Source organism: Halichoerus grypus, chromosome 8, assembly GCF_964656455.1.
Source record: "Halichoerus grypus chromosome 8, mHalGry1.hap1.1, whole genome shotgun sequence".
Taxonomy (NCBI): domain Eukaryota; kingdom Metazoa; phylum Chordata; class Mammalia; order Carnivora; family Phocidae; genus Halichoerus; species Halichoerus grypus.
The window spans coordinates 63,553,534-63,567,202 of NC_135719.1; the positions used below are offsets into that span (position 1 = coordinate 63,553,534).

Below are 13,669 nucleotides of genomic sequence, written 5' to 3' on the forward strand. Positions count from 1 at the left end.
CAAATATTTTCAATAAGGTTTGGCTTTTTTCCTCCCAAGACATTTATTTATTCAAATACTGACTTAAAACTTGAATTCCAGTATATTATAAATACTGCAATAGGCTTCTGCTTGTTGAAGAAGTTAATTATATTTATCACCAGACTTATAAAAGAAGTCTATCCCTACTGTTAAATTCCCTTATGGAAAAAATTAATTAGCAAAACAGAATAATGTTTCCCTGACCCTCAAGTTAAAATGGAAATAAGATACTTTTAATCAAAAAGAGATTAAATTCCCACAAACCCTAAAGGTTTGCACTTAAAAACTTTGGTACTTAAAGTATATACACTGTGTACACCGTGTATTTGTTTTCTGCCACCAATCTTCTCTTCGGCAGGTTGCATAGGTTCTTGGAGTAATAGTTGGCAGAAAGAAATTTTGGAATGCATAATGGCTGGCATATGTGGTTAAGCTCTTGTCATCCACACACTTGACCCAAGAAAGATTTTAAATTTGGGTATAGAGTGAAGTACATATATATTTTTTAAGGCAACATTGCTGAGTTAAATATAATAGTGCAGTTGAAGAAAAGGAATAGTCGTTTTCAAGAGAGACTGGGCAAGATATGAATGCTTTTGTGTAATCCTGTGGAATGGTGAACCTGATGTGGTCAGCTCATGCCATGCTCTCTAAGGGGCAGATGAGTCAATGCCCCGTGCTAAAGGTTGATTCAGAACATAGTGCTGAGAAAGGAAAACCAGGTAGACATTCAGCATCTGTTCATTCTGCTGACAAACATTTTTCTTTTGAGCACCTGCTTCACACCAGGCATTGAAGATGCAGAAAAATCACAGATAAATGGGTTCTAGTCTCTTTTTAAGGACTCGAGGAATTTGCAGTCTCAAGGGGAAGACAGACAGACAAGGAAACAGATACCTACATTATGTTATGGAGTGGTACCTGACCCAGCCTGGGGGAGGGAGGGACTAAGAGAAAGGCTTCTTGAAGGAGGTGGATTCAGAACAGAATCATAAAGGACAAATAGGGATTAGGTACAGAAAGGGATGGCAGGAGATAAGAACCATGTGCAGAGCCCCAGCATCAATGAATAAATAGGTAACTGGGCAGCTATTATCTATTAAGCAGGCACTATTCTCAGTGAGTGTCTCACCCACATTCTTTCATTTATCCTCACAACCATATTTTAAGCTAGGCACCCCCATTTTACAGATATGAAAACTGACACTTAGAGACATTAAGTAACTTGCTCCAGGCCACACCAACAGTAAGAGGTATCACAGGGATTTGAACTCAGGTCCATGTTAATTTAGAAGCAGACCTCTTACAAACACTTTTGAGCATAGTCTACTTTCAGTAAATTTTTATCAGTAGACACTCCTAAATAAGTGATAATTCAATCACATATAAGTTATATATATATGCTAATATGTTATGCATGTCTTATAACACACAAAAATTGAGCATTTCAAAGTTAGAGTTAATTAATAAAGACATTTTAAAATGTCTTGCTCGAACCATGAGAGACTATGGACCCTGAGAAACAAACTAAGGGTTTTAAAGAGGAGTAGGGTGCGGGGATGGGTTAGCCTGGGGATGGGTATTAAGGAGGGCACATTCTGCATGGAGCACTGGGTGTTATACGCAAACAATGGATCGTGGAACACTACATCAAAAACTAATGATGTACTGTATGGTGACTAACATAATAAAATAAAATTTAAAAAAATGTCTTGCTGACATTCATAGAAAATGTTAATATGTTACGTTAAAATATGTTAATATGTTAATAAAATTATGCTAATATGTTATGCATGTATTATAACACACACCCAAACAGACAATTTCAAAGTTAGAGTTAATGATAATAAAGACATTTAAAAAATGTCTTGCGGGCGCCTGGGTGGCTCAGTTGGTTAAGCGACTGCCTTCAGCTCAGGTCATGATCCTGGAGTCCCGGGATCGAGTCCCGCATCGGGCTCCCTGCTCGGCAGGGAGACTGCTTCTCCCTCTGACCCTCCCCCCTCTCATGTGCTCTCTCTCTCTCTCTCATTCTCTCTGTCTCAAATAAATAAATAAAATCTTAAAAAAAAAAAAAATAAAATAAATAAAAAATGTCTTGCTAATTATAGTGGCTGAATACTATCATTAGATAATATCTCAATATCTCAAGATAATATCTAAGTGTATACTGGGATGTACACTGGGATGTATATTGGGATAATGTGTCCCAATATACATTTAGAGCATTTACTGACAAAGAAAATAAACATAAATCCACATTTCGAATCTTAATCATTTTAACTTTTGGGAGGCCAAATTTCTGATCTTATTAGATCATTCTTGTTTATAAGCTCATAATGCAACTGAGGAAGAGTTGTAATAAAAGAATGATCTTAAATCTTTGATTTATTTGCAGTGATCTTTTAGCCACTTATCCATTTACAAAAGTAAGTTTAGTTTAAACTAGATAATATAATTCATAAATTCATGTAACCAAGCAAATGGAGGAGGCTGTCATGTGTTGTAAAATGCAACAAAGAAGCGAGGTGCCCTGACCCCCTGTCCTTCTTTAGAAATCCCACGCCTCCCTCAGGATATCCCACATACGGAGTGTGATGGGGGACAGCATGATGCCCAATAGCTGGCAGACCAAGAGAAAAGAAGGAGTAGGTAGTAAGGCTGTAGTCTTCTGACTGGGCTTCCCCTATTTGGTGTACCCTTGAGTTTCTGTATTTTATATTATAAGAATTATAGCACTATTCATCATGATGTGAAATCCAATATAAAGTTGGTCCTTTTGGGGCCACATTAAAGGGGTTTAATGACGGAGACAATAAAAGGACTGATGTTTTATGGTAAAACAATGGAATGTCAGTGTCACCACTTCAGGTCAGCCTCGTGGGAATCTTGTAGCACATACAGCCAAAAATATAAATGTACTTGTTTAAACAGAAAAACAAAAACATTCTGTCCTGGCATTCTGAGGACAGAACCATCAGGATGGTACAAAATACCTCACGCCATTAGGTAGTGAAATATGGTGCTAGCATCCATTCATTCAGTAACTGTTTGTTGTCATGTTATGTGCTGGGAGTGTGCTAGGAGACAGGATCGCTCCCTACCTTCATGGAACGTGCAGTCTAGATGCAGCTCAGGCATTAAACAAAATGACATAATAAAATTAATTACTCTTGTGAAAAGGTCTCCAAAGGTGAAGAATAAACTTCTAGGAAAGTGGAGGGACTTAGTGTAGTCTGAGAATGTCAGAGAAGGCTCTATTGAGAAAAGAGATGTTTAAACTGACACCTGAAGAGGGAGAGTCATGGAGGAGGGTGGGAAGAGCATGTCAATCAGAGAAGATGGCCTTACGGTGGAGACTGTCCTTCAAGAAGGTCAATGTGACTGAGGGGCACGGGGGTACAAGGGAAGCTGGGTAGGCGGAACCAGGGCTTGGGGCTTGTTGAAGAGTTTGAGTTTTATCCAAAGAGCAATGGGAGGCAGTTAAGGGGTTTTTAAACCACTGGAAAATATGATCAGATTTCAATAAAAAGATCATTTTGGCCACCGTGTATAGCATAGAATGGAAGAGGAGGGAAGAGTAAGAGGGAAGAAGGAGATTACCCGAGGGGTGAGTTCTTTCCATTGAATACCAGAATAAACATCAACAGTTGGTTTGAGGCTGAGCTTGGCAAAACAAAACTTTGGGCATAGAGAGAAGACAGACTTTCCGTTCTTAATAATTTAAGTAATGAGGCTTTTGAAAAGCAGTTTAGGGGCGTCTGAGTGGCTCAGTCGTTTCGGCATCCAACTCTTGATTTTGGCTCAGATCATGATCTCAGGTCGTGAGATTGAGGCCCATATTGGGCTTCACAGTGGGTGTGGAGCCTGCTTAAGATTCTCTCCCTCTGCCCCTCCCACCCCAGCTCATGTGTGCATGCTATCTCTAAAAAAAAGTGGGGTGCCTGGGTGGCTCGGTGGGTTAAGCATCCGACTCTTGGTTTCAGCTCAGGTCATGATCGCAGGGTCAAGGGCTTGAGCCCCACATTGCACTCTGCACTCAGTGCAGAGTCCACTTGTCCCTCTCCCCCTGCTTGCTCTCTCTCTCTCTCAAATAAATAGAGAAATATATAAAAATCTTTTTAAAAAGGCAGTTTAAGTAATAGATATTCAAGTTCTGTATGGCACATGTGTTTTCTCGGTTCCTGGACCGCAGCCCTGAGCAGTGTTAAGTGCAGGTTTGTGTTGTTTGCTGGACAGTTGGCTCTCTTTTTTTCTCTCGCCGTTCCTCTCGGGTCTTCCTGGTTTGTTTCCTGTCTGGTGTTGAAGCAGTGGGTCAGCTGAGGGGCCGGCAGGGAGAGTCTGGGAGGCCAAGGAAAGGGTGCTTTCTCTCAAAGCCTGGTGCTTATCTTGTTTTTACAGGTCAAATCTAGAAGTCAGTATTCAAATCTGTATAGGATGGGGGTGGCTCTTCCCTTCCTATCAGTTCTAGACTCAAACATGATTTTACTTACTGTTTACAAGGTAAAAGTATGATACGTTGATCATTAATCACTGCAGGTAATACACTGGAGAGAGGAGTGCAGTCCCATCGAGATGCCTCATTAATGAAGCACACCTGTCGAGTGGATTTCTTCAATGACCCCTGCTACATAAATACACAGGCTCTTCAAAGTACACTTGGCTCTGCCCCAAATCAAAGCTCAGCTCACCCCCTGGGGAGCCCATGGCACCGTGAAAGTAAGTAGCTGCTCACCGTCTGTATTAGCTTCCTATGGCTCCTGTAACAAGTTACCACAAACTGGATGTCTTGAGGCAACAGAAATTTGTTCTCTCACAGTTCTGGAGTGGTTCCTTCTGGAGGCACTGGAGGAGGATCCATTCCATGCCTCTCTCGTAGCTTCTGGTTGGCAATTCTTGGTGTTCCTTGGCTTATAGACACATCAATCTCTGCCTCAGTCTTCACATGGCCTTCACCTCTATGTCTCAAACCTCTCTCTCCTGTGTCTTCCAAGACAATACCTTTCTCTTCTAGGTCGGCCCTAAATCCAGGAAGATCTCATCTTGAGATCCTTAACTTAATTACACTGCAAAGACCCTTTTTTTCAGATGAAGTCACATTCACAGGGACTAGGGATCAGGAATTGAATGTATGGGGGCCACTGTTCAACTCACCACATTGTCTCTCATTTTCAGGAAGGCTATTTCATTGGCCTCATTTTCAGGGAATGAAAATGATTCTTTCTTACTAATTGTGGAGATGTTATGGATTTCAAGGTTTTGCGACTTTGATTTTGAATAATCTTTTCAGATACTTTAATGGCTCCCAACTTTTTGTTTCTGCTGTGTGCTTTTGCTGAAGGAAGGACTGTCAAAGCCAGGAGATAATTTTGAATTTGTTGGCTTGCATGAGGAACAGTGACCATTACTTGGCTCTGCTTAGTGATGGTTTTAATTTTATTCATTTCAAAACTTCTTGGTGAGTCATCTATACAGCACTAAAATAAAATGGCTCCTTTCTTCAGCCATATGCTCTGAGTAAAATACAGTAAGACAGACATCATTTTCCTGCTAAATTGCTTCCAGGGGTAAATACATAAACAGGAACATAAATAAATAAAAGCAAAACAAACCAAAAGCCTACAATCAATTAAAAAATAAGTAAGCCAAAAAATGCTTTTTATAAAATATTAAAGTCTGTTGGGTTCAAATTTGGGTGAGCCAAATTTGGTTCACTCCAAGGACGGAGAGCCAATCATTCAGAAAGTCCTTTTGCTAGCCGAGGAAGTCTCTCCAGACTGCCAAGGGCAACTTTCCAGCTGGTGTGAGCAATGACAAGATGAAATTTAGAAGGAGATTTTGCTGAGCCTGGGCTTCACCAGACCACCTTAACTCCTAAACTAAGAAACAAAGATCCTCATTGCCCAGCCACGTGACAAGTGAGCCATCTTCTTGTAAGCTTTCTAAGATCAGTCTTGGCACCCAAACAACCTGGTTGGATTCTCTGGAAGCAAACACTGAGATGGGGCTTTGGCATGTGGGGGAGGGGTCTTTATTGGGATCACTATCAGAAAGGGAGGGGGAAGAAGTAGGCTTGGGCAGAGGGAGCAGCAGGCCTAACAGAGCCTCAGCTAACCCTACTGAGAGTATGTGGGGCCCATCCTAGTTGTCCCACACTGGGCCCAAACGGCTGGCCTTTTATCCCACTTGTCTCTGTCTTTAGGTATAGGCTGTGTGAGGAAGGGCAAGCCTTTGGGCAAGGCAGCTCTCTGCAGGTGAGGCAGACCCTGAAGGAGCAGTCATCTGCAGGCTGTCTGATGACATCTGGGGACTTGGTCCTTCCCTGAAGAGTTACAGGGGTAGTGCATCTCCATGTTCACCACAGACGGTATCTTGTGTCATGGATGATGGGATATGCAGTCAATTCATATTTCTGCAAGGAACTTAACTGTTCAGTGTACAGTGACCAGTGTGGATAAGGCAATATTTGTTGGAGGGACAGTTTTTTGAAAAAAGTTTCTGGAACTCAGGTATTAAAAGTAACTTGCTAAGAATATATACTTGATAGCTTCCATTTCATGGACTTTTCAAAGCAACAATGAATTATTAGAAAACTCATTTAGTGGGTGGCCCAAATTAGGTGATCTGGGATATTCATTGATTCATAACTGCAATTCCTTTATAAACAGGTCTCTAATGTTAAAAATCTTTATAACTCAGCCAGGATATGGAAGCAACCTAAGTGTCCATTGATAGACGAATAGACAAGGAAGATATGGTGTGTGTGTGTGTGTGTGTGTGTGTGTGTATATGTGTGTTATGGAATATTACACAACCATAAAAAAGGATGAGAGTGTGCCATTTGCAACAACATGGATGGACCTTGAGAGTATTAGTCAGAAATAAGTCAGACTGAGAAAGACAAATGCTGTATGATTTCACTCATATGTGGAATCTAAAAAGAAAGCAAATGAATAGACAAACAAAGAGCAGAATCAGACCTATAAATACAAGGGAAAAAACTGATGGTTGCCAGAGGCAAGAGGGTTGAGGGGATGGCAAAATGGGTGGAGGAGAGTGGGAGATACAGGCCTCCAGTTATGGAATGAATAAGTCATGGGAATAAAAGGTACAGCATAGGGGGAGAAAATCTGTATAATTTAAGCAAAGGAATGTTGCCTTTTGCCATAGACAACTCAAGGTAAAAATCAACCTATAGTAACATTCCTGTCATTAGTTGAAAGTAAATAAAGCCAGTTTTGTCCAAAATTGTACTGTCAAAATGTGTTTTCACTGATTTCAGCCTTCTTTCTTCATCCTTTTGCCTCTCCCTGCATTGGTGGCAACGTTTAATAATTTAGGCTTCTGGTACTTTTTCACTCTTTATTTTACTTCCTACTAGGCTATAATGTACCATAGCCCTCCTGGGCTTCTTGCTACCATTGCTCTCTCCAGAAAAAATAATTCCAACTCCAAAAGTATAAATAATGTTGATTTAATAAAAATGAAGATGGATTAGGGATAACTTTATACATACTTCTTTGCAAAATGTCTTAAATACACTTTTTAACCTTTTCTCCTTAATGTTTCCGGCTATTTCTTTCCTTACTTCCTCAAACATCCTCGTTAGCTTCTTTAGACCTACTTAGCCTCCTTTTCCAGACAGAAGCTTACTGATTAGTTCAGTAAGACAAAACAAAAACAAATCTAGAGACATGAACCTAGTATCTCTCAAGCATGCCTCCTGGGCTCCTCAATCCATCCTATCACACCACCATTATAAGAAAAGCTCAACACGATCTTTATTTTTATCAAACATGGCAGAAGGAAATTACTAGCATTGATATGATCTAATTTGTGTATCAATTTATTGTTTCAGTATAAGCAGTCATAACAAAGAAACTCCCTCAATATAACAGTGTAAAAAAGAGCAAAGTTTACTTTCCCAGTAGCCCACAGATTGGTGGTACAGGACTGGTAAGACAGACTGCTTTGTGATTCTCAACGCCTGGCTTCTATCTCTGGTCTAAGGTGTTGCATCTCTGATCTAAGAGTTTCAGTATGGTCTGAGATCTTTAATCTGGTCTAAGGTCTTTGATCTCTCATCTACAAGCTTGGGCTCTCACTATCACACGAGCATTCAGCCAGCAGGAAGAGAGAAAGGCAAGAAGAGTGTGCATACATTCCTTGAAAAGACAGGACCCAGAAGTGGCAGGCATCGTTTCTTTTCACCTGTCCTTGGCACAGCTTAGATATGTGGTCATACCTAGCTTCAAAGGACCTAGAATAGTTGTTCTGGCTGGGTGGCCATGTGCCCAGCTATAACTTAGGAACTCTACAATGTCATGCAAGGGAGAACAGATATTGGTATACAACTAACTGCCTGCTGCAAATATCCATGAGCTGTTCTTTTCACGTAGAACACACTTGCCCTCTCCCAAAGGGAGACCTTGCAAATATCTCATACAATTAGTGCATCCAGCTTAAAGCCCAGGACATCTGGATGATGTGAAGTCCTCTTGATCAAGATTGGATGGGGATCCTTATTATTTGCCAAGTTGTCTGTCCCTTCCCACACCCAAAATTAGTGCTGAAAAGAGGGATAAGATAACCATAACAAAAAACATATGTTCACAAAAGGGAAGCACGCAAGACACACAGGGGTCACTGGTACATAGCAATAACTGAATCCCATCGCTCAGGAATTGTGAAGCCTCTCTGAGCTGGAAGTAGAGAAAATGATTTGCTTGGACTCTGGTTCAGCTTTATGAGCGGAATCTCCTTGTCTGTTGTTATCTGTGGGCCTGGGCTTTGTCCTTTGGGTTGTTCCCGTCATTATGCTCTGTGGACACATCTAAAATCCATGTTGGAGAAAGCGCCTTTCTTAGGGGCGTCACCACATTTGCAGCCTACTTTCTGTAGGTGTGGGCTTGATAAATTTAGAAGCCAAAAGCCATAGACAAGGAGGGATTGTGATTCATTGGCAATGTAATTTCTTTAAAAACCTAGTAGGATTCTACTTTATTTGCTTAGAGTCAGTTCCTCATGAAATTTCCTACTATCCTCCTATTGCCTGAAGGATGCCTTCTCTCTTTCCTGTTATTGGTAATTTTTGTGTTCTCTCTTCTTGATCAGTGTTCTTTGAGATTTATGAATTTAATTGATCTTTCTAAAGGACCCAGGTTTTGGTTTCATTTTCTCTATTGTTTTCTATTTTCTGGTTCATTGATTTCCATTTTTATCTTTTTTTATGCTTTCCTTCTACTCTTGGTTAAATTTTCTCTTATTTATCCAGTGTGTACTATATTTTCTTCTATTGGCTTTATAGTTTTATTTCCATAATAAAATATTTACTGCACATGAACTTTATATTTTCTGTGAGGTAGGGGGTCTAACTTCATTTTGCCTATGTAAGTGATCCAATTTTGCAAACACCATTGACTAAATAATCTCCTCTTTTTCTAATGTCCCTTTCCATTGGACTAGATTCTTTCTATGTATGTGAATCTGTTTCTGGGCCTTATTGCCCTACTTACCTGTTTTATACCAGTATATTAATTAGTATGGCTTTGTAATATATCTTAATAGACACAATTCTTCCTTTATATTACAGATAATTTTTCTCTGGGTACTATCTCAAACTTTCACTTATTATTGACATTATACCAACTTTTTAGACACTTTGTAGAGGTGAATGTATTTTTCCCCTCAATAATTCAAATAAATTCCTATCTTATAATTTTCACACACCCAAGATTCCATACTGATAAACAATATATGGTCAATTCTCATAGTTCATGGATTCCATATTTGAGAATTTGTTTACTTGCTAATATGTATTTGTAACCCCCAAATACTCATGGCACTTTTGTGGTCATATGTAGACATGCACAGAGCAACAAAAAATTTGAGTTGTCCCACGCACACTTTTCCAGTTAAGGTCAAACAAGGTAATGCTCTGCCTTCTTGTTCCAGCTCTCACATTGTAAAGAAGTATCCTTTTGCAGTCCATTTAGTGCCATGTATTTTGCATTTTTGTGCTATATGTTGATGGTTTTGCTCTTTAGAATAGTCTCTGAGTGTTGTGTGGAAGTGCTATCTATTGTTCCCAAGTGCAGAAGATTGTGATGTACCTGATAGAGAAAATCCACATATTAGATAAGCTTCATTCAGGCAGGCATTGGCTGTAAGTTCAGTGTTCTTGAATCAACAATATACATGAAATAAGGTGTCTTTAAACAGGAACACACATAAAACAAGGTTATGTATTGATCTAATGATGAACATGTTCTGACCTGAGGCTTGGAGGAATCTAACCCTGGGAACAGTGTTTCAGTTTTGACTAATTCAGCGTTTGTAGCAACTTTGTAAAAAAAAAAAAAACTACCATCAATGAAGAGAATTAACTACTTACAGTCCTCTCAAATCAGAGATGGAGTCATTTTAACATGATGTGGCGGGGGAAGGGTTGGCTTTTCTTCCCACAACAGAAAACTGAAGATTGTCCCCCAACCCCAACACTTTTCTCATGAATTTAATCCCTCTTCTGAATTTATCTTTAGTTATATGACTATCCTGATATTTGTATACCTTTTTTTATTCTATAAATAGATTTTTGAAAATTCAAAAGTAACACAAGTGCTCATGGAAGAAATCCAAATAATAAATATGGTATAAAAACTAAGACAAAATGTACCTCCTCAAGTTTCAATACTGGATTCAACTCCTAGATAGTAACAGTTTCTTCTGATTACTACCAGAATGTTAATGCATAGTTAAGTATCTGTCTACCTACTTATGCATATCTATCCATCTATATACCTACCTATCATCTATCTCCTTTAAAAATAGTTATTTTCTTTCTATACTTGCTTACTTCACTCTTCCATTTTAGACATTTGTCCAAATTAGCATGTAATATCCTTATTTTCTTTTTTCCAGTTTTACTGAGGTATAATTGACATATAACATTGTACTAGTGATTTGATATATGTATATATTGCAAAAGGATTAACACACTAACTTTAGTGTGGTATCCATCCGTCACCTCACATAGTTATAAAATTTCTTTTCTTGTGATGAGAACTTTGAAGATTTACTCTCTTAGCAACTTTCAAATATGCAACACAGTATTGTTAACTATAGTTGCAGTTATATCCCCATTCCTATTTATCTTATAACTGAAAGACTAACTTTTTACCACCTTCACCCATTTCTTCCACCCCTCACTCCCTGCCTTTGGCAATCATCAATCTGTTTTCTGTTTCTGTGAGGTTTTTTTTTTTTTTATTACACATATAAATGAGATCATGCAGTATTTGTCTTTCTCTGTCTGACATATTTCACTTAGCATAATGCCCTCAAGGTCCATCCATGTTGCAAATGGCAGGATTTCCTACCTTTTTATGGCTGAATAATATTGTGTGTGTGTGTGTAGAATCAACCAATCACATTTCCCTTATCCATTCATCCATCAGTGGATATTTAGGTTGTTGCCATGTCTTGGCTTTTATAAATCATGCTGCAGTGAACATGGGGGCACAGGTATCTCTTTGAGATAGTGATTTCGTTCCTTTGGATATATACCAAGAAGTGGAATTTCTGCATCATATAATATTCTACTTTTAATTTTTTGAAGAACCTCCATACCATTTTCCACAGTGGCTGCAGCAATTTACATTCCCACCAATAGTGCATGAGGGTTTTTTTTTTCTCCACATCCTTGTCAACATTTATTTCCCATCTTTTTGATGATAGCCATTCTAACAGGTGTGAGGTGTTATTTCATTGTGGTTTTGATTTGCATTTCTCTGATGATTAGTGATGTTGAGAACCTTTTTATGTACCTGTTAGCCATTTGTATGTCTTCTCTAGAAAAATATCTATTCAGTTCCTCTGATCATTTTTTTATTTGGATTGTTTGGGGTTTTTTGCCATTGAGTTGTATGTGTTCTTTGGATATTAACCCCTTATCAGATCAATGATTTGCAAATATTTTCTCCTATTCCATAGGTTGCCTTTTTGTTTTGTTTATGGTTTCCTTTGCTGTGCAGATTTTTGTTTTGATGTGCCCCTTACCTGTTTATTTTTGCTTTTGTCACTTTTACTTTTGGTGTCAAATCTAAAAAATCATTGTCAAGACATGTCAAGGAGTTTACACCTTATGTTCTCTTCTAGAAGTTATATGGGTTCAGGTCTTACATTCAAGTCTTTAATCCATTTTGAGTTGGTTTTTGTGTATGGTGTAAGACAGGGGTCCAATTTCATTCATTTGCATATGGCTGTCCAGTTTTCTCAACATCATCTAGTAAAGACACTATTCTTTCCCCATTGTATGTTCTTAGCTCCTTTGTCATAAGTTAATTGGCCACATAACTGTGGGTTTATTTGTGGGCTTTCTGTTCTGTTTCATTGATCTATGTGTCTGTTTTTGTGCCAATACCACACTGTTTTGATTACTATAGCTTTGTAATATAGTTCAAAATCAGGAAACATGATGCCTCTAGCTTTGTTCTTTTTTCTGAGGTTTGCTTTGGCTATTTGAAGCCTTTTGTGGTTCCACACAAATTTTAGTATTGTTTGTTCTAGTTCTGTGAAAAATGCCATTGAAATTTTTGATAGGGATTGCATTGAATCTGTACATTGTTTTGGGTATTATGGATATTTTAACAATGTTAATTCTTCCAATCTATGAGCACAGACTATTTTTCCATTTATTTGTGTCTTCAATTTTTTCATCAATGTGTTAGAATGTTCAGTGTACAGATCTTTAACTCCCTTACTTAAATTTATTCTTAAGTATTTTATTTTTTTTAAGTTTTATTTATTTAAGTAATCTCTACACCCAATGTGGGGCTTGAACTCACAACTCTGAGATCAAGAGTCACATACTCTTTGGACTGAGCCAGCCAGGTGTCCCAGTATATTATTAATTTTGATGCTATTTTAACTGGGATTGTTTTCTTAATCTCTCTTTCTGATAGTTTATTAGTGTATAGAAATACAACTAATTTTCATAGATTGACTTTGTATCCTACAACTTTACTGAATTCATTTATTAGTTCTAATGTTTTTTATTTTTTTGGTGGAGTCTTTAGGGTTTTCTATATATAATATTATGTCACCTGCAAATAGAAACAGATTTACTTCTTCCCATTCAATTTTTATTTCTTTTATTCTTTTTATTTTTATTTTATTCTTTTTAAATTTAATTATTATTTTTTAATTTTATTCCTTTTATTTCTTTTTCTTGCCTAATTACTCTGGCAAGGACTTCCAATACTATGTTGAATAAAAGTGGGGAGAGTGGGCATCCTTTTGTTCCTAGTCTTAGAAGAAAAGCTTTCAGCTTTTCACTGATGAGCATGATGTTAGCTGTGGGCTTGTCATATATGGCCTTTATTATGTAGAGGTACATTTCCATCATACTGACTTTGTTGAGAGCTTTTATCATGAGTGGATATTGAATTTTGTCAAATGCCTTTTCTGCATCTTTTGAGATGATCATTTGGTTTTATCCTTCATTAATGTGATGTGTCACATTGATTGATTTGTGGATGTTGAACGATCCTACATCCCTAGAATACATCTCATTTGATCATGGTGTATGATCCTTTTCTTTTGATGTATTGTTGAATTTGGTTTGCTACTATTTTGTTGAGGACTTTGC

General features: G+C 38.1%; 1 protein-coding gene across 2 annotated transcripts in view; it reads left to right on the plus strand.

The window, feature by feature from the left end:
- The window catches only part of SHC4 (SHC adaptor protein 4), a 129,508-nt gene that overhangs the window by 102,118 nt on the left and 13,721 nt on the right, over positions 1 to 13,669 (plus strand). The window contains exon 10 of one of the 2 annotated variants that reach the window (XM_036075974.2): positions 4,561 to 4,740. The exons of the other annotated variant lie outside the window; for it this stretch is intronic. Coding sequence (XP_035931867.1) covers positions 4,561 to 4,740 — 180 coding nt within the window. The remainder of the gene's footprint in view (positions 1 to 4,560; positions 4,741 to 13,669) is intronic. 2 annotated transcript variants of the gene reach the window in all.